The sequence below is a fragment of the Agelaius phoeniceus genome, chromosome 2 (assembly GCF_051311805.1).
Source record: "Agelaius phoeniceus isolate bAgePho1 chromosome 2, bAgePho1.hap1, whole genome shotgun sequence".
NCBI classification, from domain to species: Eukaryota; Metazoa; Chordata; class Aves; order Passeriformes; family Icteridae; genus Agelaius; species Agelaius phoeniceus.
In genome coordinates this window covers 68677640-68705060 of record NC_135266.1, presented here as the reverse complement: position 1 = coordinate 68705060, position 27421 = coordinate 68677640, and the positions used below count along the sequence as shown (strand labels likewise).

Here is a 27421-nt window from a genome sequence, read left to right as displayed (position 1 = left end):
TGGGGAGTAGGGGCAGCACTACTCCCCCAGGAGCAACAGGAGCCAACGTGGGTGCCTTTCTCTCTGCCCTGTCAGCTCCAGCTGTGAAACAGCACACATAGGTGACTTGTTTCACAGTTAAGTGGGGTTTTGTTTAGTATTTATTGGTAAAGCAATAATCTTGTTTAATACAGCAGCTGAATTAAGCAAGGCTTTGTCTGCTGCCTTTGCAGACTGGCAGCCATGGTGATCAGTCACAACTGTCAGAACTCACTCGGACACAAGCTGGTGCTCCGTGTGTGGGCACTCCAAGGCACTGAGGGCTGGGAATCAATCCCTGTGCTGGCACCAGGGCTGCCCTGGCAGTCCAACACACAAGCTGAGTCATTTCTTCTAAAAATACCAGTGTCAGTGTTTCCTTGAGGAGCAGAATCTGGAGCAGATTCTAGAGATTAAGATGGTAAAAGATAAGACAGAGATCTCAATATCTGGCAAATTTCTAATTGTAAAGAAAGAGACACCAAATGCCAGCATACTTTTATTTAAAAAAACTGATGCAGGTAACTATAACCTTAATACTTTCTTATCTTAAAATACCAACATTCTTATTTTCAGTTACTAGAATTTTAAAAATTCGTACCTACAGTGAAAGAATTTCCAAGAAAACCGGTACTAGAGATTGTCTCCAACTACTTTGGAACTTCAACTGTTTTCAAAGTAAGCTGCTTCTTTGGTACCTATATTACACACAAGAACATAACTCATAGAAGCACTATTGATGATACAAAAGCAGTAAAATCATAACAATACTATCATCACATTTATGACAAGCTACCACACAAAACCGTCAAACCCACCAATCATTAAAAGGATGCTCTAAAATTCACAAACAGTCATGGAGTTCTGTCAAATCTGACACTGCTCCCTGCCCAAGTTCTTACAATGCACTAATCAGAAGATACATTAATGTGTTAGCAAGCCATTTGTAAACTGAAATCTGAAATTAATGGAACAAATAAAGAGCAAAAGGTACCTTCTGGAATTCAAGGGTACTTAAGGACAAAGATGAGAAAGCTTGGCAGAAGGGATGCTATTTTTATGGCTAAGGATAGGTGGTGATGGAACGATGAATGGAACATGAATTTATGGGAGAACAAGAGAATAGATGATAATTGAAATAATGTAAACCTTCTAAATTATATCCTGAACCAATTTTCATCATGCTAACAATGAAGAGAGGGCATTAATCCCAGACCCAGAAAAGTAATTAGGCATGATTCCCAGATCTCCACTGGAAGTTTGTAACCCAAGCATCCAGGTTTAACCACTGGGGTTCAGTATTAATCAAAAACAATTTAGATGCCATCTATGCATATGTTGTAAGTATTTAATGCTTAAATGCATTTTAAAAATTCACAACTATTCCTGAAACTGCTGCGATGTCTAGAGCAACAAAAGTAAGAAAACTTTCATAACTCATATTGCTAACTTTATTTGAAAAACTTGCACAAAGCCAAGACCACATTACTCAAGAAATGCTACTATAGTTGCTAAAATATCACAGAATTATCTGATATTAAATTTATGATAATTTACACTTATCTGTTAAGTAACAACAACAAAAAAATTATGACAAGCTATAGCTCGTGTGTAAGCTGTACAAGAGATTAATCCAAGTTTCCCATATTACTGTGAGGGTGGTAAGACACTGGAACAAGTTGCCCACGGAAGATGTGGATGGTCCATCCTTGGCTGTGTTCAAGACCAGATCAGATGGAGCTCTCTGAGAACGTGGTCTAGTATAAGGTGTCCCTGCCCACAGCTGCAGGGACAAAATGATCTTTAAGGTCCCTTCCAATCCAAACCCTCACATGATTTTATTATACCCACGTAGTTCCACAAAAATTCTTGTGATTGTCCCAAAATAGCATGCACATGCAAATCTTACAAACACCTTGGTATCTTCACACAAAATGAGAGCTGACATCTGCTTTAATTGGTTTATGACATGCACACTGAGAACGTCACGTAAGATTTGCAAAGAAACCAAATTTTGCAAGAGCAGCTCTTGCAGCAGCAGGGAACCTCCCTGGGACTGGGACACGAGACAGCAGCACCATCCCACGTATGGCTGCACAAAGGCTCCTTCCTCCAAAACTCATACAGAGGAGAAAGAACAAAGAAAGGGTTTCTCCAATCAAAAAATGAACTACTAAGCATTATGACCTACAGGCCACCAGATTTTCTCAGATCCTTCTAAATAATTTGAGTAGCATACTTTACAAAATAGAAAAACAACCCCAAAACAAACCAACCAACCAGACAAACAAAAACAAAACCAAAAAATAAACCCAAGACAACAGTGTTGCTTTTCCAGGTCCTTCTCTTGATATAAGCATTCTTTCACAAAAAAAAAACAAACCAAAAACCAAAACCGAACACCAACACGAAAGCTCCCGTAAACCAGCCCCACAAACGGGCCCCACGCTCGTGACCAAGGTCACAGCACGCCATGTCCAGGGGCCGAGGCGGGGGGGCGGCACGAGGACTCGGGGCGCGTTTGGGGCACACCCGCCCCTCCCGTCCCTGCCGCGGCCGCGGAGGCGGACGGCGCGGGCGGCCCTGCGGCGGAGCGGAGGAGCGGGGCCCGGTGGGCGGAGGCGCGGCGGGGGCGCTGAGGGGCGGCCGCGGCTTTCCCGCCCTTCCCGCGGTCCCCGCCAACAATGGCGGCGCCCGCGCGCGCCCAACGGTCCCCGGCCGGACCCCGCCCTCTCTAGAGGCTCTCGCGGGGGGAGGGGAGGGGAGGGGAGGGGAGGGGCGGGGCTCGCGCCCGGGCCAGCGCCCCGAGGTGCGCGCGCAGCGCCTCTCCGCTTTCCCTTTCCGCTCGCGCCGCTGTGACGTCGCCGTGAGGGGCGGGACCAGGGCGGGAGGGCGGGGGTGGCGGCCGCCGGCGGCTCGCGGGGCGGCAGCGCCACCTGGCGGGCGGCGCCGCGCCGGCCGGGGGCGCGCCCTAGCGGGCAGGGAGGGGAGCGCGCCCCGCCGGGCAGGAGCTGCGCGAGCTGCCGGGGCCGCGCTCCGGGACCCGGCCGTGCCTCGCTCGCAGGCCCCGCGCCGGGAGGCGTCTCCCGCAGAGGCTCTGTGAGGAGAAAAGCCGCTGCCAGCGAGGAGCGGCTCCTGCAGGGGACGAGGCTGAGCCCCGGAGCCGCCGCCCGCTTGCCCTTGGGAGCGCTCGGCTCGTCCCCGTTGCCGCCGGGGTGCCCCGGGACCGGAGGGGCGGCCGAGCTGGCTCTGCCTCCGGCTTGCCCCGAGATCCTCCCCCATGGTGTGGAAACTGTCGCAGCCAGGTGTGGCTTTGCCCCTCCAAGAAGTGACATTTCCATAGCGCCCTGCCTCAGGTTGTGCGTATGTCAGAGCACTTCGGCTGGAAAAACGTGCCTCATGCCTAGGCTGGGCGTGCGGAGGCTGCTGCGGATGCCCTGGCTGCACAGCTAATCAGAGGTACACAAGGCTAAAAAGTAATCGGAAGCAGATCTTTCATTTCTGGGCTCCTCAGTGCAAGGGAGACACAGAGCTCCTGGAGCGGATCCAGCGGAGGGTTGCAGGGGACTGGAGCATCTCTATTCAAGGGAAAATTGCAAAGTGTATCAAGGGAGTGGAGGAACATCTCTCTTCCTAGGAAAGGCTGAGGGAACTGGCCATATTCAGCCTTGAGAAGAGACAACTGAGAGGGACTTCATCAATGTCTATGAGTTTCTCAAGGGAGGGTCACAGAATGGACCAGGCTGTGCTCCATAATGCCCAGCAATAGGACAAGAGGAGAGGAGCAGAAACTGATCCACAGGAAGTTCCACCTGAATATAAGGGACTTCTTTTCTGTGTGGGTCGCCAAGCACTGGAACACATTGCCCAGAGGGGTAATCTGGTGGAATGTCCCTCAGCAGAGATATTTTCAAAAATATTTTTGCAATTGCATACACTGCTGAGAAGTTCCTGCTTTTATGTCCAAGGCTACAGTTGCTACCATAAGAGTATTGCACTTATTTTTTTTTCCCCCTTGGTATTTTAAGAGAACAAAGTCATACTGTTCTGGCTTTGCATTACTCAGCTGCTGTGACATTTCTCCCACAACTTTTGAACATTTCAGATACCTTCAAGCCAGTTTGGAATATGGGAAGAAATATCAGGGACAACCAAGTTGAATTAAAATTTTGACTGTACAAGAGACAAAAGTGATGGCCCACTATAAAACTAAGGATGAGATAAAACACAGTATAATTTTTTAATAGCTGCTGATTAACTTATTTATGTGTGCTAATTTGCACACCTAGTGGGAAGTTACCACTAGGTAAAGCACATATTGTTAGTCACTTGCCAGAGTCATGGAGGGGGGTGCTAGGGGCATTCTGGGGGAAAGGAACTAGAGAAGACATTGGCAGTGTTGGGAAAATAGTGGGAAGTAGGAACTGGAAATAATACAAGAATAGGAAAGGACTAGAGTATGATGGAAAGCAGTGAGAGGTGTGAAATAGTTTGGGCAACAGGAGGTCCTGGAAGGGGTGAGGCAGGAGGCATTAATTCTGCAGAATGTCAGGATGGTAATCTTAAATCTGAAAAACATTTTGGAACAATTAATTACTTTTCTGAGATAATCATCATGGGGTGAATTCTGTAGAAACAGTAGGACAATAAATTTTCACTTCCTATCCTGAGATGCTTGATTTTATAAATGACCTTTTTTTTCTCCTCATGAAGAGCAATTAGTCCCTGATCAAGAAACTGAAGAAAAATACATTACAAGGGTTGTTCAGAGCTTGTTTGCTGATTTTATAGGATTTGTATCATTCATGTCATATGCTCTTTTATTCTTTCATAATCAGCAAAGGGATTTCTCAATAGCTTCTGTTTAGGTGTCAGCCTTGCCAGGTTGCTCCTTGCAGAGCACTCAGGGAGTGCAGTGAACTTCATTAGGTGCCTGTCTCTTGTGGCCAAGGATCAAGACAGGGATTTAGTTAGTCCCTTTCTGGATGTTAGGCAGGGAGGAATAGTGGATTAAAAAACATTGAAAGAAAATTATTTTTTGTGGCAAAATTGCGGCAGATGAGTGCAATTTTTGAAAATCTTTTCTGGAAAAAAACCCATCATTGGGAATGAGGAAGGAAACAAAATACCTCTGTAACTAAAATTACAGTGTAACACAAACAATACATTATATATTTTTTTAAGTTTTGAGTTGGCCAGAGTTAAAGGGAGGTGGGAGTAAGTTTGAAATCAGAAATACCATTATGCTTGGTGACTAGATAAAACTAACTCCAGGTATAATTTATGGTACATGTACATTGCTCAATTTTAATGTTTTGTCTCCCCTTGTTTTGAACAGGCTTTGGTTGTAGCGTTTCAATTATAAGAAGCTTGTCAAAGTGACATAAGGACACTGATCAGAGCAACAAATAAATCTCCTTGTATACATTTTTGGAAGTGAGAACGATGAGTAAGGAGGCAAATTTTTTTTTCATTGTCTTAACTTTCTTAAATGCCTGCACTTAATCAGATGGGATCTCCCTCTGGAGCTCTTCAAAGACATCAGTGTCTTTTCCTCAACTGTGTAAGAAATTTATGTGCTTCATTTGACAGCCTGCTTTCTCTATAGCGTGGAAACTGGATACATTCCCTAACACCCAGATCCAGATAATATTCTGCTGATGTCTTAACTCTGTGTTAAGGCAGGATGTGCTGTACTCCATGCCCACTTTCACTCCTTCTGGTCTTCCTCCTACATTCCCAGTTTTTCTGGAAGAAAATTATAAGAGCTGCAGCCTACTCCAGCAGCCCCCATGGATGATCAGGAACCATAGATATTTAAATATCTGAGTGTCAGAGAATTAATCACCTAAACTGCAGAGATCAGATTTCATTCCTCCCTGCCTAGTAAAACTGGCAAAAGCTTTTAACCTGAAGAAGCAAAGGGTCTTACACATAACATCCTGAACAAGCCATTGGCTGTACTTGGGACATGTCTTGCAAGTCACTTCTCTGTGTCTCTGCTTGGGAATTTTTTGCCATCTTCTGTTTGATAAACTGAAGTATCTATTTCTGCTACCTGACTATGCTAAAAGCTACAGCATCAGGTGTGTTACTATAATAATCTGCTGTGGTTTATGCTTTTTTTTTTTCTCTAAATGACAAGAATAGCCATGAAAATATAGAAACTAAGAAGTTGAAGGAGTTGGGCAGAATTTTAAAGCTGAATTAAGATAATCACATTATGCACAAGAACAGTCATCCCTTATTAATGTAGTGTGTAGTTTTATATTGTTAATTATTAATGCTAGTTATGTACCTAAAGTGTTCAGAATTTGAACTACATTTCTTCTTTCAGAAGAAATACATAAATACCATGTGAGTGATCAAAACAACTTCCAGAACTTTAACTGTTCATGGTATTTGTACTTATTAATGATATCTGTAAACAGCTGAAGCCCTGTCTTGCTAGAATTAAAAAATAAAAAAGTAAATGTTGTGAAGTAAATGTTGTATTACTATTACCACATAATACTGACTGCATATGGTGAGTGCATATATGTATAATACTGACTGCATAATATTTTGCTGCCCCTGAACATCTTACTTTATGAAGACTCTTTTGTGACTCTTTTAGTCACAAACAGAAACAAAATAATGACTATATATTTTAGCATGTCCTTTTTAACTTGGGAAGAAGATAGCTCACTAAAAAAACCTAAACCACTTTCTGTTAAACAAATCAGTTTGATCTCAATTTTTGAAGAAAAGGTGCTTTGATAAAGCAGCCTTAGGCATTGTTCCTGAAGGAAAAGAATAGTTTATGTGTTCCCACAGCTTGTAAACATATTGCTTATACCACGTTAGTGTTTTTGTATAACACATAGGTAGGAAAATGAGGCCTGGAGATCAAAAAATTCTGTCTTGCTGTAAGAGTATGATGGTCACTAAATAGGAAAAACTACTGTTATCAGAACTTTAAGGTTCAGGCATGTTCCCTGTCCCTTGCTTCAAACATCATCTCCTGGAATACGAAGGGTTGAGGGACAACAATGATCTGTAGCAACTGCTTTAAAAATATACAAAAGTTCTGCAAAATCTTCAAAATACAAATGCACTCAAGAAGTTCTGAGGCAGGTGAAGCTGAAAACATGAGCCTGTCCCGGGGTTTCACTTACCAAGAGTTAGCCTGACTGTTACTGACTGCCAGTTCTAGCATAACTTGTATTTTGGAGCGCTTCAGTTTTATCTGTATTTGCCTGGCTCTTTGTTAAGTACCTTAACTGAAAGCATTCAAAAATTCTGTTTATCCTTGTTAAGGTATTTGGTAAGCTTTATTTATAAAAGTAATAGTTATTAAAAAGAGCAGGAAAATATTGCTCTTTGGAATTACTAGGAGAATTACAAGAAAGAACAAAAAATCCCCCTGCTATGGGATGATTACCAGCAGTGATAATTCTATTCACAAATATTTCAGTTCCCTGTGATATGGCATATTTTAGAAAAACCCCATCAACCACAAAAATCCACATAAAGAGATCTATTGGTATAACTCTGCAAATAACTGAAACCAAACAATTCCTAGGCTAATTCAAGGATTTCAGCTAGTTTCTCCAGTTACATACTTCTAGTGAGTGTATTTTGAAATGCAGGATACTTAACAGTAGCAATAATAAGCAAAATCTTGCTAGCAAAATGCAGTATAATGTAGAATTGCAAGATCTGCAGGTTTAGGAAGATCTCTAGATATCCTTGAGAGGAAAGCTTTATGCGCACCTGGGGTATATCCAAACATGCCAGGATAAAAGCTGGAAGGATCATAGTTTGTATTTTAGCACACTGTCTTAATGTAACGCTTGAGGAACTTAAAAAATTTACAAGTTCTCCCAATTGCTCTCTAATCCTGCTCACCTCTCTATAGTCCCAATATGATATTGCCATCCATAAAAAAATCCCAAAAACCCAAACAACAAGCTAAAACCTAAAACCCCAAAACAATTCCAAAGGGAATTGGTCTAGACAACTCTTAAATGGGAAAATGTGCATAAACTGATCAGTGTACAGTTTAGCCCTGGTGGAAAAACCCTGCTTAGACAATGTAGAAACCGGCCTGGTTGCAGCCCACCCAACATATATTTGAATTTAAAATTTAAAATGCCAAAGTGATAGCAATTTCAGATCTTACATGACAAGTGATTTTCTTTTCTTTTAATTGATATTTGTCAATGCATCGACTTGAATTACCTTTTAAAGACAGCTTAATTTTGACAGCTTTCCTCTGGGTAAAATACCTGTACCTGCAAAGCTCCTTAGTAGCCCACCTAGCATGCTGCTGGAGGCTCCTGACATATCACAGCCGGGGTAAGGAATTTTTCACTGTCATGGAGAATTTTGAATCTTTGGGGAGTTTTTTTCTGAACTAAAGTAACCCCAAATTTAAAAATAATTACTTCCTTTGCAAAATGGAATGCTTTTATTTTTCATGCTATACTTAGGAGGTTGGGGTTTTTGATATATACTGCCAATTTTAAATTGGATGCATAAACCAAATGGTCCTTCTCAAATTTGTACAGTTTTCAACCATACTTGCCACTCTTACAAATTCCTTTTAATTTATGTTAGAATTAAATGCTGTGTCTTCCAAGGTGATTGTGTGAGCACTCCTTAGCATTTGCAACCATTTGAACACAATTTCCAAATAAGAAAAAAGCACCCATCAGGAAGGCCTAGTCTTTTTTATTATTATTTTAACTTAGATATCTTCATTCTGTTTAATGCAACTTAAATTCATCTTCTTAAGAACTTTTTACAAAACTGGAAACATTGCACACAGGAAAAGATGATCAGAGATAAAAACTCTGAATGTATACATTCCAATTTATAGCAATTCTAACTATTTTAAAGTTTGCTATTATTTTTCGTTCGTATTCATGGTAAATTCTTTTACTTGAAGAAGTGGCAATTTTAGAGTTTGCTGTCTGTCATTCACATGCAAAATGCAAGCTTTGTCATGTCTGAAAAGTTTGGTTTCAAAAGCATTTTCTGAACTTCTATAATTTGTTTTTGCCTTTATTTCAGAAAGACCTGAGTTTGTCTCTGCTTGCTTGGAATACTGGGGGTTTCCCACTTAAGGCTTCTTAATCTCATTTCTCTCTTTCAATTTTTTTTTTTTTTTTTTAGCATCAGTGGCATTATGTGTCCCCCAAGACAAGGCTTGGACAATTCAAGATAACACTTGATCTGTTCTAAACAAAACACAAAACAGAGGGATATCTTGATAGCCCCCTTGCATTAGAAATGCATCGTAGTATTGCAACTTTTATTTTAAAAAAAGCCTCAGGGTCTTTGGAATGTTTCTGTCTTCCAGGGGTAATCTTTTTTAGTTTAATAATCTTTTATCTCACAAACATGAAATTTTTCCATGTATCACTAGTTATTTGTAATATTCTGGAAAAATCTGCAACACAGCAGATTAAAGTACAACTTGAGGTAAACTCTCAGAGTTTAGATCCTTAGTTGCACAAATTCTTGGTACTCCACTTCCCCTCAGTTTAGGCACCTATCTTGGCATGTTAATAAAAGGCAGCCTGTATATTCTTGCTTCTAGTTACTGGCTTTGTGTACTTTTCTCTTGATCTTGATATGTGGTGAACATCGTAAAAAATAAAATACATACAAGTTGAAGTGTTCTGTTCTGTTCTTTCTTGGCAGGTTTAGCAACTTTTCTTACATTTTGGTTTAAGTAAATCAGACCCCAGACTAACTGCCAAGGTTTTTGCCACGGTGAAAAATCCTCATTATGTAAATACTGAAGTGTCACCCTTATACTGCTTGAATAGAAACAATAAATAGTAACTGCAAACCTTACGGTAATTTATCTACCATATCACTAATTGCTTCATCACAAAGATTGGATTAAAGCCAAACAAAGTTTCTCTGCACATACATTAGAAATGAGCTGTTAAATCTGTGATGCTAAAACATTACCTATTCTAGACCTGATCTTTGAAAAATTGGATTGATAACTAAATGCCAAAGAACTTCAGAGTCCATAGAAAGCACACAAAGAGAGCCCAGTAATACAATGTAAAAACCTGGTGAGATTTTACTGAAGTTAATTTTCTGGAATAAAAAATATTTCAAATGCAGACATAGACTTCAATGCCCTGTCTGATTTATTTCAGGAGAACTCCAAGCTAATTCAGAGGAGATTTTCCTTCTCTGCACTGCAAAAGTCTTAGCTCTGAGATAATTCAAAACTGGGCGAGAGTTTTACAAGAGCATCAGTTTGTACAAAAGCTTGGATAGAAAGAATAATCTGTTTCCATTTTTATTACAATTTGTAATACTCTATACTTGGAGAGATTGTTAAGGAAAGGCTTGAGGCTTAGGACACTTTCCTGTAGAAAGTAACCACAGAAGAATGCCGTAAAATGAAATCTCAGATCTGTCAACTCTCAATAAATTCACGACATTTAAATTTTTTTAAATGTGTCTCTAAATTGGGTTCAGTCATGGATCTCAGTGTTCACACAGATTTCTGGTTGTGTGGTAGCCTGCAATGTGGCGGTACCAAAGTGCTCGTAGATCCCTTAGCAAGTCAGATCATACCAGTTGGGGTCCCATGGCCCTACCAAAGAAATATGTCTGTTACAATATCAAGCTAACATTACTTTATTAAAATTTCATGCCAAGAAGGACAGAGGGATCCTAGCTGTATCACTAGAGTCTGATTTTCATTAACTGGACCTATGTTACCTAGAAAGAAGTTTCAAAAGCACCTAAATGCCTTATAGGAAGTGCGACAATCTTCCAGTGGGACTTCTGTGTATGAAGAAATCTGTAACTCATTTTTCTTAATCCCTTTCAAGAACTTTTACATATTACAAAATATACTTTGCGAGGTTGTTGATGCAGTAAAGTTCTGTGTCTTTCTGTTTTTTTTGTTTGGTTGGTTATTTTTTTCTCCTCTGCTGTACTGCAGTTCTATTGGCTGACTTGAAAAGCATACCGAATCCTGGTTTGTCAGCCAAACTAGCTTTAAAATGCAACCTTTCCCTGGTCTCCTCATCTTTTGTGCAAGTTTCTGATCTCAAAAGTTCTGCTTACTGCCCGTCCCACAGTTTATCCAGTGTCTCCATCTGTTCCTCGAAGAAATATCCTAATTTCAGTGTAAAGCAGATTAACAGATTTCCACATGCTTCTTCTGGTTCCCTGCACCTAAGACTCAGTCTGTAATTCTCACAGGTGCCTCTTCCCATGCTCTGACAGAGGAATGTTGTTCATCACAGCCTTGACTTAGGTCATATTTTTTGTTGACTTTTTCTCTCCTTCTGTAGGGATACATGAAATATTTGAATGGGCTCACATTACACAGGTTCCAGATATTTTGAGATACTTTTCAAGAAGAATCTTAAAACACCTCTTTTATTTTATGGTCCCAGTGCAACCATAAGCACCTAATCTTTTTTTATGTTTTCTGGCAAGACCAGTAGTAATATTGCTTTTTCCTGAGGTGACCTTACGATTCTAAAATATTCAAATACACAACAAATAAAGTAGTCAATATTTGAAAAAAAACATAACTCACAAGTAGTGAATATGTTCCCCCTTTAGTATAAAATATCTGTTGTGTTAACTGTTTAGTCTTCTGAAGCTTTACAGATAAATAAAAACAACAATAATAAATATAAACAATAAACAGTGCACTAATGCTCTTGAACACACTAAAGCAGGGGTTCCCAAAATGCTGTTTTGTGGGGTCTTTTAGTGTGTGTGCATGGGCTTTGGTGAGGCTGTGCAACAAAATTCATTGGCAGTTCAGTATCCTCTTGGAAGGACAGCTATAAAGGTCTACACATTAACTTGAACAGCCCAAGGGTTTCACACTCTGCAAGGTAACTCAGTAATCTCACCTTCTGTAACATATATATTATATATATAAAATATATGTATAACCTAATTCAATACCAAGTTGAAATGCACTTTGTGAATTTTCTAAAGGAATTTGAAAGTCAAGATGAGTTGTCCTTTTGACTAATTATCCAATTTTCTTCATTAGTTTATCCAGTTTTCTCAGACTCTCACTATGTCAGTAATTTATACTATATCCTACACATTTTTAGAGTGATGGTGTTCAGCAAACTGCAGAAGAACAGAAGAATCAACTGCAATGCAGCCCTCTGATTTTTTTGAGCTTTAGTCACGCCATAACATGGAGATTTGTTTATCAGCTCTGCTTTTGATAAAGAACAGGTTGTGTCCCCTCATATTACAACTTTTCCCCAGGAGGGTTTTGGCAGAGCCCAAGCTGAAAGGGACCGCTCAGAATAGTCTGTGGGATGCCTTCTAAAAAAAACCAGAGTGCATCCTTTCTCCAACCTCAACCCTATAGCCACTGATGCCTGCCAAAGATGATCTTGTGATTTAAAATAAGTGTATCTGCTAATGGCAAGTAGTGTATCTTTTCTAGGGCCATATACACTTCTATTTCTTAATTCTATGTTAATCAACACTGAGTGATGCATGCTTATTAAAACTGGCAAGCAGCATGCAAGTATGCTGGAGAGATGAAGGGCAGTAATTTTGATAGCATCTACATGTTCTCCTACATAATTTCAATATACCAATTCTTTTCAGTACGATTTTTAAGCGTATCCTTAAATTACTATTCTTCTTATAATTTACTGTTATTTTCCAAAGTTCCTATAATTTCTCAGTAGAAACAGTCATGTAGCTAATGTCCACAACAAGCAGGACACAACAAATGCCACATTATAATGAGAAATAGTCACACTTAGGAATAGTGAGGTGACAGAAAAAAGTACTTAATGCAAAATGCTATATTCACCATTAGTCCTTCAAATTTGTGATGCTAATAAAAAATCCTTTCATGAACTTAATAATTAAAGTCCCTAAGCCAGCATTTATCTGACTCTTAATAGTAAAGAGCTGATTGTGATTATTTATTGACTGACAATAATGCATCACTGCTAAAGCAATCAGGAGTTCTCCAACTCCTTTTCCGAGCAGGCAGGAAAGAAGCATAAACACTGAAAAACTTGCAAAGTTTGAGTCACTGTGTCCTTATCTATCAGCTCTCAAGAAAATGCCACTGAAATACAGAAAGTACAAATCTTACAGACACACAAAGGAAATTAGAATGTGTAAAGCTTAGTGCATGACTCCTTTCTTAGAGAAGTGATTTCCCATTTCTCTCCCCCTGATTTCATAGCCTGTTCTCCCTGGGTATTGTTATTTCAGTGCTCAGCTCTCCTACCTGGGTAGATTTCCAGTGTCTGCAGAAGATGACTGAAAGGAGATAATAACTGTATTATTCCTCATGAAGAAGTCATCACAAGTTTGCAACCATTCTCCTCCTCTAGCTTTGGAGTCTCAGTTTCATAGGGTAGAATGAAGTCCAAACTTCCAAAGTATGGGAGGAATGAGAGTAGGAATTTGTACTTTACTCTAATATGTTCCTCTCTAGTTTATGCTCCTGTACAACTGAATTAGAGAAGGAGGTACTATTGCAGGGCAATTTTCAGATAGCTTGAATTCCACCTAAGTTCCACTGCCTTGTTAATGAAAACAGAATAGTACCTCTCAGAAAAGTGCTTCAGAGTGGCTAAGCAAGGCACTGAGCAGAGTGTAAGCCACCCAAGTACGAGGGTAGGAAGCTTACTTTGGCAGCTGTAAAGTACCTGATCACAGATGTAGGCTTGACTGCTGCTCTGTTTTGATCGTTTAAATTGAATGAACTCAATGTAATCTGAATAATGAAAATTCACAGGATCACAGAGTCATTAAGGTTGGAAGATACCCTCAAGATCATCTAGGCCAACCAGCAACCCAGCACCACCATAATCACCCCTAAACCATATCCCCAAGAATCACATCCAGATGTCTCTTGAACACTCCCAGAGATGGTGACTCTACTACCTCCCTGGGCATGTTGTTCCAATGCTTAACCACTCTTTGGGTGAATTATTTTTATAATGTCTAATCTGATCCTCTCCTGGCACAATTTAGGGCCATTTCCTCTCGTCCTTCCACTTGAGACATGCCAGAAGAGACTGACCCCCACCTCACTACACCCTCCTTCTGGGTGCTTGTAAAGTGATGAAGTGTCCCCTGAGCCTCCTTTACTCCAGGCTAAACACCCCCAGCTCCATCAGTTGCTCCTCATCAGACTTGTGCTCCAGACCCTTCCACAGCTCCATTGTCCTCCTCTGGACATGCTCCAGCCTCTCAATGTTCTTCTTGTAATGAGGGGCCCAGAACTGAACACCAGATTTGAGGTGTGGCCTCACCAGTGCTGAGTACAGGGGTACAGTCATTGCCCTGCTCCTGCTGGCCACACTATTACTAATACAGGCCAGGATGCCATTGGCCTTCTTGGCCACCTGGGTACACTGCCAGGTCAGATTCATTGTCAAAGACTCAAAACTTTCTGATTCCTTTCTCATAGGGTATGATTACTTGATTAAAATATTGACAAGTCACACAGAAGGATACATATATTTTAAGGAATGATAATTGACTTTAAGGACTATGGCTTTTGAATAAATTATATGGGATTCATCTCCTCTTCTTGTGACTGCAACAACTGACGGGAGAAGACTCACATTGACAGTGGGATCGAGTGCACCCTCAGTGAGTTTTCAGATGACACAAAGCTGAGCAGCACAGTTGACATAACAGAAGGACAGGATTCCATCCAGAGGGACCTGGACAAACCTGAGAAGTGGGCCCACAAGAACCTCATGAGGTCCAACAAGTCCAAGGGGCTGCACCTGTTGGGGCCATCCCAGACACGAGCACAGACTGGGAGAGGAACTCATTGAGAAGAGAAGAGCTCAGAGGTTTTTGTAGAGGAAAAGCAGGACATGAACCGCAGGGTGTGCTCACAGCCCAGAAAGCCAACTGCATCCTGGGCTGAATCAAGCAGGCAAGATGAGGAACAGATGCTATGGAAACTTCCATATTGCATTTCAGCAAATTATTTCAGTCTAAATCTTGTGATTTAAGCCGATGCAATAATTGTCAAACTTTTCATTTGGCAATGAGTAATGAGGATAAAATTTACCTAACTGTAGTACAAGGATGGAACAAGGAAATCAATGACAGTAAGTGAATAATCAGGGAAAGATAAACTGATCATCCTTTTTTGTTTTTTCAGTAAATGTCTGTTTTCTGAAGTAATTTTCAGAGTTCAGTTGCCTTAGCTTTAAATGTCAAAAACAATGGAGCTTTCACAAACCTCCTTTATGACACTACATTTTTCCTTGAAGATTTACTGATGGTGAAAGGTGATGGCACAGCTCCCCTGCTAACACAATACAGAGCTGCACACAGAGGCTGTCTCTGACATTGTACTGGCCACTCCCATGCCTGTGCAGTCTCCTCCAAAGTCTTTGAACTTACAGTCTGAAGGCCAAATCCTGACAAAGATATTCATCGTGAATGCTACCTTAATTACCTAAATTATCTGTTTCGGTCATCTTGTCTCTCCTGGGGAGTGGCATCTCACTCTTTGTTTGACCCAGTAACATTCAATGCAAATATTAGTCCATCATTATGGTGCTTTAAACAAACAAGCATTATGGTGCTTTAAACAAACTTCCTAAATGCGTTGAAAGAGGCATGGTGTAAATATGAGTGCAGACAGGGAGGCTGCAGAGGGGCTGCTGGAGCACCTAGCAGTCCTAATGGTTACTCTAAGCAGTTCCTTTCCAGCACTTGGCTTTCCTGACTCATCCCATTGTGCCTCAAGGGAGCAAGAAACAATAGAGGAAGCTGTGACAACTCTCTTAGGTGCCCTAAGTAATGTCGACAATCACAGAAAGCTTTTTGACTGTTCCAGTTGCTAATATGGGATGCCCAAAGAAACTATTTGAAATTGCCCCAGAAAGGATTTAAGTTTGCTTCCATGTTGGTAGGACTATGCTTGTCTCTTTGCAGCAGCCAACAATATTAGCAGGATTTGTATACAATCCCTGGGGTGATGGAAGATCCATGACAATTCACACTGTCAAGGGTATGATTTCATAATAGTTTCTTATTGCCTAATATCTGTCAAATACCTTCAATTATTTACTTCCCTGAAATGTTACTCCTGAAAGTAACACATATTGTTTTCAGGCTATGTAAGGATAGGATAAGTTTATGGATGGAAAGTTGAATAGTAGCTCCTGGTTAAATGTAGTCTTCAGCTGTGTCCTGCTCAGTATAGTTTGAAGAAATGACAATCTAGAAAAATGTTATGTTTCAGAAGCTATTCTGAATAATTTATTGCCCCTGGACACAGAGCTGGCTGTGTGCACAAACACCATATCAAGTTTGATATGAAGACTTGAAGTTAAACAAGCAAGGAAAAATGGCTGAAGGTGCCACTTCAGAGCTGCAAAAGAATCTCTGGTCAGAACTAACCAAATAATCATAAAATTATTTAGATTGGAAAGAACCTCTAAGAACATTTAGTCCAACATTAGCCTAAGTGTTTGGGCAGAACTGTATTGGGCATTAAATGTACTGCTGATTACAGACAGACTCCTGACAAAGAAAAACAAATTCCCAAATTTAGATTTTATAAGGAGCACAGGAAATATATGTGGAACTGCTGTAAGGGTGGAAACTCGGGGACCATGCTGAATTCATAAATTGAACAGAAGTACCATTTATCTTGTACCACTCAGAAGAGGGAGAAGCCTTTGGAAAAAGAAGAAAGAGCATTTTTTTAAAGGCCATCATTATATGAATTGTTTTCAGCAGTTTCTTCCACTTGACAGAGTTGGCAGCATACACAAATTGAATTTTTTCCATCTTCCCTCTGCTTGTTTACTGCTCAGTGCACGTAAAGGTTTTTCTCTACTTATTAATTAGAATGAAACAAGAAGTTCAAGAGTTGTCAATGAAACAAGAAATCCAAGAGCGTGTAACAACTATTTAAGAGGAGATTGAGACTCTGCTTGTGGTGACTGCCTGCAAGGGCCAGCGCTTCTTTCTTGGAGAAGGTGGCCGCTTTTCCTCCTTTCTAGAACTCAAATAGGAGGTTTGCAGTCAGTAACAGGTGTATCTGGGTAGGAGTGTCCCTGCAGGATAGATCTTAAACACAGTTTCACTGGGAACTCCAGTAGCAAGGATTTAGCCAGGATCTTGTGCAGGGTGCTCTATATGATTGTTTGTATCTGTATGGCCAAAGTAATCTGTTTATTATATGATTATAAGTTTAAGGTTTAGCAATACCAGTTGCCCTTGTCAGCATTTTTACCTCATGCTGTCTTTATTTATTTGATATCTTTCCACTAGAAAGACATTTCTCCCTAACACCATTTCTAAACAATAGAAATAAATAACTTGACAGTGACATACATTTGCTTCAACCAGAGTCATGGGGAGAGATTTCAGTTTGCATAGTAATGCATGACTGCTGCTAAAATTTGAGAGACAAGACAATCTTAATATTTATTTTAATTTTTTTTTTAATTCTTGGAGGCTTTCCTTGAACGATGCTACTTATTTTCATAGAAAAAACTCAAAACCAGGACTGCAACATTACATCCAGTTTTTGAAATGTTTTGACACATTTACTGAGATTTACTAGATAATTTCAGATGCTTGTCTGGCAATTTATAATCCATTATTTTGCACTACAAGCTGCATCCTTGAGTTTATTTTATGGCATAGACATAAAATAAACTAAATGACAACATCTCCTGGTGTCTCCCTTTTATCTATGGGAATGATCTTCAGTAAAGAAAATCCAAAGGATGTTGTGCATCCATTTTGAGATATATTATTTTCATTAATGTGAATGTTTCTGAGTAGCTGAGGAAGTAAGACTTGGCTTAGGTTAGAAGAACAATGCAATTACTTAATAAACCATGTGTCATGAGAATCAGGGTCAGTATTGCATCAAAAGTTGCACTGTTTGGGAACCATTTTTGGGCCTTGGTCTTCTAATATTATCTGCTGAGAAGAATTTCTAAAAATCTGGCTTATTTCTTTGTGTGCTGATGGGTTTCTGGAGTGAAGTTGGGATATGTATGAAATACAGCACAAAACTCCCACTCACTTAAGGGCATAATTAGTCACCCCAAACTGGAGATATATTAGTACTAAAGGAGAGAAGCGATTAAGTAATTTACACCATAGTTTTGATGTAAATATGGACATTATAGTCCAAACTATAATCCCTTCATTTAATCAGAAATCAATGAAGCAACTCTATGTTATAAGCACTAGAAGAAAAAAGGACAACTGCAGGCAGAGTAAAATAAAACACATTGGTAAAAGACTACAGGACTACAGCCTGGTTTTCAAGGCATAGAGCAGATTTACATGAAAAATAACTTTTAAAAGATGGAGGAAGGAGAAGAGAGGTCAGAAAGTAATGCCTGACCTGCAGGTTAAGATCAGTTTGTGCTGCAAGGTCAGGAACATTGGAATTCTAAGGGTTTGGTTTTGCCCACTATTTGGAGTCACTTCTTAATTTTGTACAAGAACTGAACTTCTTCAATGATAAATGTGTTTAGCTCCAGTCATTTGGTTTGTCACCAGCTGTGAGCAGGGGGAAACCATGCTTATTGTCCAGGCTAGTGACAGTTCAGCTAGGAGACTTCTGTTCCTCCCGTTCCAATAAACAAAGTTAATTTATTCAAAGTTGTTTTGTTTTTGTATTTGTTTTGTTTTTTTTTTATGGAAAGGTTGTATATAGTTGGATGATTTTTATTACCCAGGGTTTTAAATTTTGTCCTGAAAACTTCTGTTTTCATTTTGGCCACTGGTCTATAGAATATCGTGATATATAACACCACAGATTAAAAAAAACCAGAAAAACCCAACCAACCAACCAACCAACCAACCAATTATTATGTACCACTCTTTAACTTGTCCTCTATATTGTTTTAATGAAATATTAGTACAGAAAACAGTTATTAAGTGGAAACAGTGCTGTGGGTTAGGTGGCTCAGTGCTACAGTACCACCACACTAAAAGCCCATTTTTCAGCATGAAGAAATATATTCTGCTCTGAGACTAAATGTGAGCTCTATCCCTTTGGAACAGTCCTCAGACTGTGTGCTGTACATGGCATGATATATGATCTTGTAGGAATGTAGGAAATGGAGCCAATGTTCCCATTTAAATAAAAAAGAAACCAGAAACCCAAAGTTTGAGGTTCAGGCTAAAAGAAGTGTGGTCAATCTGAAGTAAGATTTGTCTAATGAAAAAAACTAGTACACTTTTATTGTAGGTTTAGGTTCTTAATTTTGTGATTCACAATAATTATAACCCTATAACAATTTACACAACTTCTTTTCCTTCTATAACCAACCCTAAATGACACCACTTATTTAAAACACACTTGAAACTAAAGAGTAGCTTGTATTACCTCCAGCTCCATTTGTTTTTCTTCTTTGTCATGGTCCTTCAATGCCTTTTCAGAATGATTATTGCAGTCTTCTGAATGACAGTTGTGCTGATATTTAGTAAGTTCATGTTTAGCTTGCTTTCTTTGGGAAACATTCCTTCTCTGAAGGCCTTTGAAAAATGCCTTATACAGTGGCAGTTCTGTAAATGTGTCATGATCACCTCTGTTATCTGCTTCTTCCTCTTCAGAAGAAAAATCATCTGCTTCTGCTGCCTTGCAAATATGGAGCTTAGCGCCAGCTTCATGCGATAAAAATTCAAAATCAGAAAATGTGATAGCACATGGTTTGTGTTCTATGACTCTGATCTCATAATTTGCTTCTGGTTTCTTGTCTAAATTTTTTCCTGGGAGCACTGGCCATTCTGTGTACATGGGAAGGTTTAAAGGGTCTTCCTTTGACATGTACCTTGTAGAACAGGATAATTCTTCATAAAGGTGCTTTGTCTCAGGCTGGTTGATGGCACTGGCACGCTCTGCAGCCATGCCAAGTTGCAAGGATGTCTCATTGTGGTCCAATAAGGATGACACAGATGGCAAGCTAGGCTCAGATTCCAGCAAAAAATTCTGAAATTCATATAGACTTGTCTGATTTTCTGTCTTTCTTTGGTATTCTTCATACTTGGCTTCCTTTGGAGTTCCCAGGCACTTTGCAGATATAAGATAAGGTGAGCCCTGTTCTTCTTCATAGATGTTAGTTTCCATTCCAATGGGTTTCATCCATCAGAGATCAAAATCACTTCATTCTTGCTTTTCTTTATATCTGCATATGTAACCAGAAAGTATATTCTTAGTTTTCCAAAACCATGATCACACAGTCATTATTAATGCTTGGATTCTCATATTAAAACATCTGAATCCTTTCAGCTTCTGAAAAAAAAAAAAAATTAATGACAACATGATTGCAATGGAGCACTCCAGCAAAAGAAACCCTGAAACTTGGAATGTCCATATCAAATTTATTTCAAATGTACTTGTGCCTCTTCAAAAATATTTCATGTATGCAGATTAAATGAATTTAAAACATGAAAATTTTTACTTGTTTTGCTTATAGACTAGGAGAGAAAGGGCAAATGCAAAAGTGTTTTTTAATTAATGACTCTAAGTTGGTTATTGACACAGCAGTTCAGAATCATTCAAAGTGATGTTAGACATATGCTTGTTATCTAAACATGCCTCTCTATTCACTGTATTTTCATTGTCTATTAAATCACTGACAACTTTTAGACTGCTCTGATAAAGCTACTAAAATGCCATAGGGAAGACTAAGGGACAAAACACATGGAAATGTCACAGGGAAAACACAGAAAAGAATATGTCAGTACAGGTGTGATTTTCTCTGTCTCAAATTCAGTGAATTGCCAGTGCAGTGCAGCACCTGCCCATTTCCAAGAGATTTGAAAAGGAAAAGGAGGAGGCTAAGAATAACAGAGAGCTTCAGTACTACATCAGAGTTGGCCTTGTCTGCTTTGAAAGTCTTAACACCCGTGCTCACACCTAGGCAGGGCACCTCCAATGCACTGGGAGAAGGGAGCAGCTGAAGAACTGATCTCGCATCACTGAGTAGCTTCTGTTCACCCATGCATGTCATTTACTTCTTGTGACAGATTGAATATTGGTAGTATTTATTTTAATGATTGTTTCAGTACTCCATCTGTGAGAGAGCAAAGCAGAACAGAAGCTTTTCAAAATAAAAAGAGAAGCTTAAGCCTTTGATATATGTGGCAAACCTGTCAATGATGAGGAAGATGTGTCAGAAGGCAGCACTGTGACTGTCAAAGTGGGAAGCAAGCAAAGTAAGATGCTGGCATGTGATGTGCCTGTCACTGCATGTGCCATAAACTGAGCAATGCACACCAGCTAGGCATATTTTAGTGCTGGTTAGTGTCTATTTTACTGTTACAGGCATGCCTTTGGTAATAGAAAGAATACTGTAACACATGTAGAAAATTTGGATTTATTGTATTGCCTTTGTCATTCGAACTGCAGCTGTAATAGATGTGAGCATGCAGCTACATACTGTTTATGTAGATCTCCTCTCAGCTATTGATAGCTATTTAAACATCAGACATTATTGTAAACTGTCTAACCTCCCGCTGGAGTCAGTGGAGAGAGAAAAATGCTTCCAGAAGGTAAATGCTCTCACTTATCTTGTTTACCTATTTTGATGTGGGAGAAGTCTCCATCCTGGCTTGACTGCCTAATACAAAACTATAGAGGATGTCTAGACAAAAAGCTTACATCAGTCATCCAGCCTTTAGAGGGACGAATAATGCCAAGAAGAATTTCAGCCCATAGCTGTGGTACACAATAATAATAGATTACATTATCTATGCATGAATGAGAGACCTACTCCTCATTTTCTCAGGTGCCTCAGGTTAGTCATCTACACAGAATTGACTTCAGTTCCAGAAAGGAGAGAACTAGTTGAGCAAAATGTCTTCAAAAAAGGAAACACATTCCCACATTTAGATGGAATGATTGGAATAACTAACTTTTTGCACAATATCTTGTACATTGTGGGCACAGTGGAAAGGCCTCTTGCCATTTCAGGTGATTATTATCTGTGCTTTGCTATGAACCATCACCTTTGCTTCTGAGTCCCTGACAAGCCAGCAGCCTGGAAGGAGCCATGCTCCCACCACACAAAGCCAGCTGTAAGCCAAAAAGTTCTGCCTGCTCTAGCAGTCTGCCCAAAGGGCAGAAAAGGAGCTTTGGCCTGGCTGCCCACATCAGGTGAGAGGGTGGATGTGTTCACCAGCCATTGCTGCTGGTGGCTGTCCCATTCTTCAGCTGATGGTAGTTCCAGAAAAAGTCTCAGAAAAAGCAGTGTTCATGTCTCCAGGTCTCCTCCAGAGACTCTCTTTCCCAGTCTTCACCCCTTCCTATTGTCACTCTTTCTTCCCATCCTTGGCCCATTCCTGGACCCTATTTAGTTTTGGTAATGCTGCCAAGCAGGATTTGCTGTGATGACATCTGCAGAAATACACATCTGTGTTCATAGTAACATCTTTGCTGTAATAAGCCAAACATTTAGCAAAAAATGCTCCAGAAGCAGTTACAGAAATTCACAGGATCACAGAACAGTTTGGGTGGGGTTGGAGAGGACCAGAGGGGGTTATCTTGTCCAACCTCCCTTCACAAGCAGGACCATCCTGGAGCACATGGCACAGGATTGTGTCTAGACACTTGTTGAATATCAACAGTGAGGGAGAGATTCCCCAACCTCCCTGCTGCCTCCCTGGCAATCTGTTCTAGTCACAGAGATTAGAACAATAGAGAATAATAAAGAAGTTATTACACAATAAAGAAGTTCTACCTCATTTTTGGGTGGAACTTCCTGTGTATCAGTTTCTGCCTTGTACATCAAATTCTGCAGTAGGCATGCCCAAGAAAAGTGAATTATATATTTTTTATTTCTAGTACTTTAGGATGATGCTTTAGACTCCCAAACATGAATTATCAACCAAAATATTATATTTTTCACTATCTCTCTATATAACTCTATATTACTAGCATTTACAATCAGTACCCAACTTCTTTTAAAACTTTGCTAAGTTATTTCTCTCAAATGAGTTTTGGTTTTTACAGGATATGATGTAAAGCTGTAATTCTTACAGTTTAATTGCAAAAATCATGAAAGAGCTTTTTCTGTTTACTGGATTTGCTATTCTATTGTACTCTTTATTTTTCCTGGGATGAGACTGGAACAAATCAAGTATGCAGAAGCAGGCTGGTTTTGTGCAAGTATGGCAAGAAATCTCTGAGGAGGAAGTGGTGAGAAGAATGTCAGTTTGCCCTTGTTCACCCTGTGCAACATTATCTTTTTACTCAATCTAGCAATGACTATGAAAAACCCCACACTTTAATGTATAATATTGAATTCCATATTTATAAAAAGTGACACATACACATTTCTAGCTCCTAAAAATGGAGCAATCTTGGCAAAGCAGAGAATTTAGAAATCCTACTCATAGCAAAATTTGTAACTCAGAGTTCTCTGAACATTCAGAACTAAATCTGTACATGTCACAAAAGGCCTCTAAGACAGTCTTGCAAAAGAATGTAATTCTCACCACAATGATGAATGTATGCACATACAAGTTCTGAAAACTAGTAATCTTTCTGGAAAAGGTCTTCAAGGCTTTATAAATAGGGAGATTACTTTCGTCTGCATATGTAATTCTAAATATATACTGAAGCATTAGCTCTACTGGTAGAAGCTAGTGTAGATGAAGATGTGGAATAATGAAAGTATATGTAGGTTTTTCAACTAAAAAGATAATTCAGAGGTAACTGTCCAACCAGAACTGACTCCAAGAAGCATTAGTAAGAGCAAAAACATTATAAAGCAACACACGGGATTTTTTTTTTTTTTTTTGCTAAATGTGAAATGCGTATCTGAGTGTAGCAACTTCAGCTGTTCACACACATGAGTTTAAAACTTACAAATAGAATGTTGTTTATTAATTAAAACTCCTTACAAATTAGCAGTAAATTAATACAGATTTTTGATATGCCAAAAGTAGCATGCCATGGAAGGGAAGTTCTCATATGGTCTGGCACACGCAAGTGAGTATGTGAAGCCTCACAGATCAACTTCTGTGTATCATGCTCTACTGGCTTGACTCCCCTTTGCCTGAAATCAAATTATTATTATTTATTTTGTAGCATTACTCTAACAGCAAGTGTCCTAAAACAGCTTTTCAAACATGGCTTAAATTAGTCCACTTCAATACCCATTATGTATTTTGACATTACAGAGCATGTGAATATATGTAATTTTTTCAATTTAAATTCAATTTAAATCTGAACTGACATAGTATACCAGCAAATCAAGTCCTAATCTAGGCTGGAACAGTGCACCACTCATCTAAAATAAAAAGTTTCTACCTCTCAGGCCCTAGTGCATTTTTTCCCTTTCACAATGACTTTGCTTAGTATTTTCTATTGACTTATACAATATTCCCCTGAAAAACTAAGCAAACAAAGCAAGAGAATGCAAGATGCATAGACTAAGAGAAAATGACGAGATTAGGATTTTTTCTTGATGATTATTTTACCTGTTTTGCAAGGTAACCCCATATTTTTCAATTCAGGTAATTTCCATAAGCGTAACAACAGGAACTGTGTGAGTAGCCAAAGGATCCTCCAAGCATTGGGGCAGAACAGAAAAAGAAGTGAGCAGATCCTTAACAAAAGACATTTCAGCTTCCTCGCTGCACAAGAACTCTGTCAACAGAAGTATGTGTGAGAATCCCTGGGGCGAAAACAGCCTTCTGCAAGCATTGGCCGAATTATTCACAGAGAAAGACAGAAAAAAAGGAGAGGGGAAGGAAAAAAATAAAAAGAGAGAGTAAAAGCATGCTTCATAGGATCACCATGCACTTCTAAAAATACAGCATGACCTCATTCTTCACATTATGCCAGACCTTAACATCATGCTTTGCTTTATCACCTGGAGCACCTGGAGTCAGGTTCCCACTGCTCGAGTTTGGATGCTGTCAGATTTTGAAAAGGTAGGCAGTAAAATGCCTTTTGATGTAGTATAAAGCCATTGTAAAGCAGTACCAAAATTAGCTTCCATGTCACTTGCAAATTTTAATGATTTTTTGCCTATGTTTCATCAAGACCTACATTTGCTGCCAAAGCTTTACAAGTCTTTCCTTTTATATATATTAATAGAATCATAGCTTGCAGACAGACTTTTGCATATGCTGCAAAATGTTGTAGTGCAAGTTACTGGACACATGAGCCTCTGATTGTGATTATAAATCAGTTATTTGCAAATCTAACCTGGAAACGAGGAGGATGTATTGTCACTGGAGTTATAGTTAAATTTTGGAACTGTTTCTTTATATTGCTTTTAAACAGAGCAAAAAGCAAAAATGAAAATGCTGCAATACCCTTCTACTCTTGTAATGGATGTATTAATGTACTCAGGCTTGTAGCTGTAGATTACATTTCTCACCTTAAGATATCCTTGAGGGATACTTGTGTATCTTGGCACAGATGCTGCCACATCTACTTCCATTCTGACTCAATTCAGCGAGTGAAGGAGGTGGCACTGAGATGCTGGTATCTCTTACACCTCATGCTCCTGATTGCCTTCACTGAAGTTAAGCAGTATTTTATTCAGCGGAAAATTTGGCATAGTTATGAATGAGTCAGTCAGCAAATGAAGCGACATCTTGAAGCAACCATTTTTCAGGAATTACTTTATGTGACAGTTTGGTGAGGGTTGTCTCAATTAAGAAGTGCCCATTATCCCAGGACAGTTGCACTACCAGGTCTGTCCCCTACCAGCTTTGCCATCACTGCTTCCACCCCCACTGTGTCAGAAGATCATTCTCATTGCCAAGGAAAGTGAAATATCTTCTCAAATGCAATAAACTAAAATAATAAAGAGACACTTTGTTAATTTAGTAGTGCTTACATTTATGTTTGTCTTAGGTGCAACTGATGGTGGCAGATGTGCCGTTTTCCAAGCAGCCTCTTAACAAGCACAGCAATGTCAGCAATTCATTTACAGCTGGACCTACTTGCAGTGTATAGGAGGAAAGATTGCTATGAGAGGAGTTGTTGACACACTTTGTGCTATTAGCTGAGCCTGAGGCTGAGTTTAACCCAGCACAGGCACTAACATCCTGCCAGTATGCTGACTCAATTGTATTTCTGCCTAAACCAGCATTTCCAAAGGCACTGTCATTGACACCTTACAGCACATGGTAATTGCAAATAAAGTGAGAAAATACCCTCTGCAATATGACTGTTACCCTTTCTAAGAGCTTAGATCCATGGGCAGTGTTTATTTCTAGTTAGTTTATACAAAGTGGGCCTTGATTTTGCAAACCTGTCTGCTCTGTGCAGTCTGTGAATAGCACGGTTTCAATCCTGAGCAAAACCAAATGGCAGGAATGTGTAAGCAGCAGTACAGTGTCTTCAAAGAGTAAGATCTGTCTTTCCTTCTCCCAATAGGCACCTTTACCACTGCATTCAATGTGTTACTTTTGTATTCCCTGTCCTGCCTCATGTACCTTGTCTTACATCAATCTCCTGATGAGATATTGGCCAGAGAATGTTGGATGGACTACATGCTTTTAGAGGGCAATTTTGAGTGATTTAAGATCACACTCTGAATTGCTTGAGAAATTAAACCTGATGTAAAGATATTGCCCTAGAATACTTTGGCTTTGTTTTTATATGGGCAGTGCAATCAATCTGGAACAGGAAGAATGGCCAGCCGTACATAGACACTGTTCATAAACACAAGCTCCAAATGAACCAACACCTGATAAATGTTTTTAAAATAACACTGGGTAAACCTCTAGGGAAAAAAACTAGGGAAAAAAAAAGTCTGTGTCCCTTAGGCTGATGAGCTTCACATTGGTAAGATCCCAGGTTTTTGTCTAAGCTGCCAATCCACACCAAAGTCAGGAAACATCCTTTCTGCAAGCAAAGATGCACAGGCATGAGCTGCTTCTCCTTCCTGTTCCTTCAGCTTTTAAAGTGAATTCCATCAAGTTCATCCATCCCATATTCATGGGGTGCTCAATGGACTTTTTGGAAATTAATCTTTGTTTTGCAGAAGTGGAAAGAAGCTGGAAGGACTAATTTTTTTTCACATTGGAGGATATCAATGATAACATTTAGTTACATAACCCAGTTCTATTAATATCTTTTTATTTTTCAGCTCCTAAAAGAGAAATGATGTAAGACAACCACTTCTCACTCTACAAGTTAGGTAAATAACAAGCAGCTTAGTTTGATTTTTTTTCTGTTTAGCTCTTCTCTATTCAAAATTGTTTATCAACAAAAAATTATCTTTCTCAGCCTGCAAGTGTCTTCTAAAATTGTACATATCCTTCTGAGAAATCTCTGCTGAATGTGTGACACCAACTAGCAGCCAAAAATTATTTTGGCCATTCACAGGGTCAGGAACTGGCATGGTCTCGTTTTGTATGGTTCATGACTCCTATAATGAAAGAAATTAAG

General features: G+C 39.5%; 1 protein-coding gene across 3 annotated transcripts in view; it reads right to left on the bottom strand.

The window, feature by feature from the left end:
• Positions 1-20290, bottom strand: part of STARD13 (StAR related lipid transfer domain containing 13) — a 243359-nt gene extending 223069 nt beyond the window's left edge. The window contains exon 1 of one of the 3 annotated variants that reach the window (XM_054627871.2): positions 19391-20290. In XM_054627871.2, coding sequence (XP_054483846.2) covers positions 19391-20146 — 756 coding nt within the window. In that variant the 5' untranslated portion in view covers positions 20147-20290. Of the gene's footprint in view, positions 1-619; positions 2727-19390 lie in introns of those variants that run through there. The other 2 variants (XM_077173795.1, XM_077173796.1) reach the window with 2 other exon arrangements.
• Positions 20291-27421: the final 7131 nt, after the last annotated feature.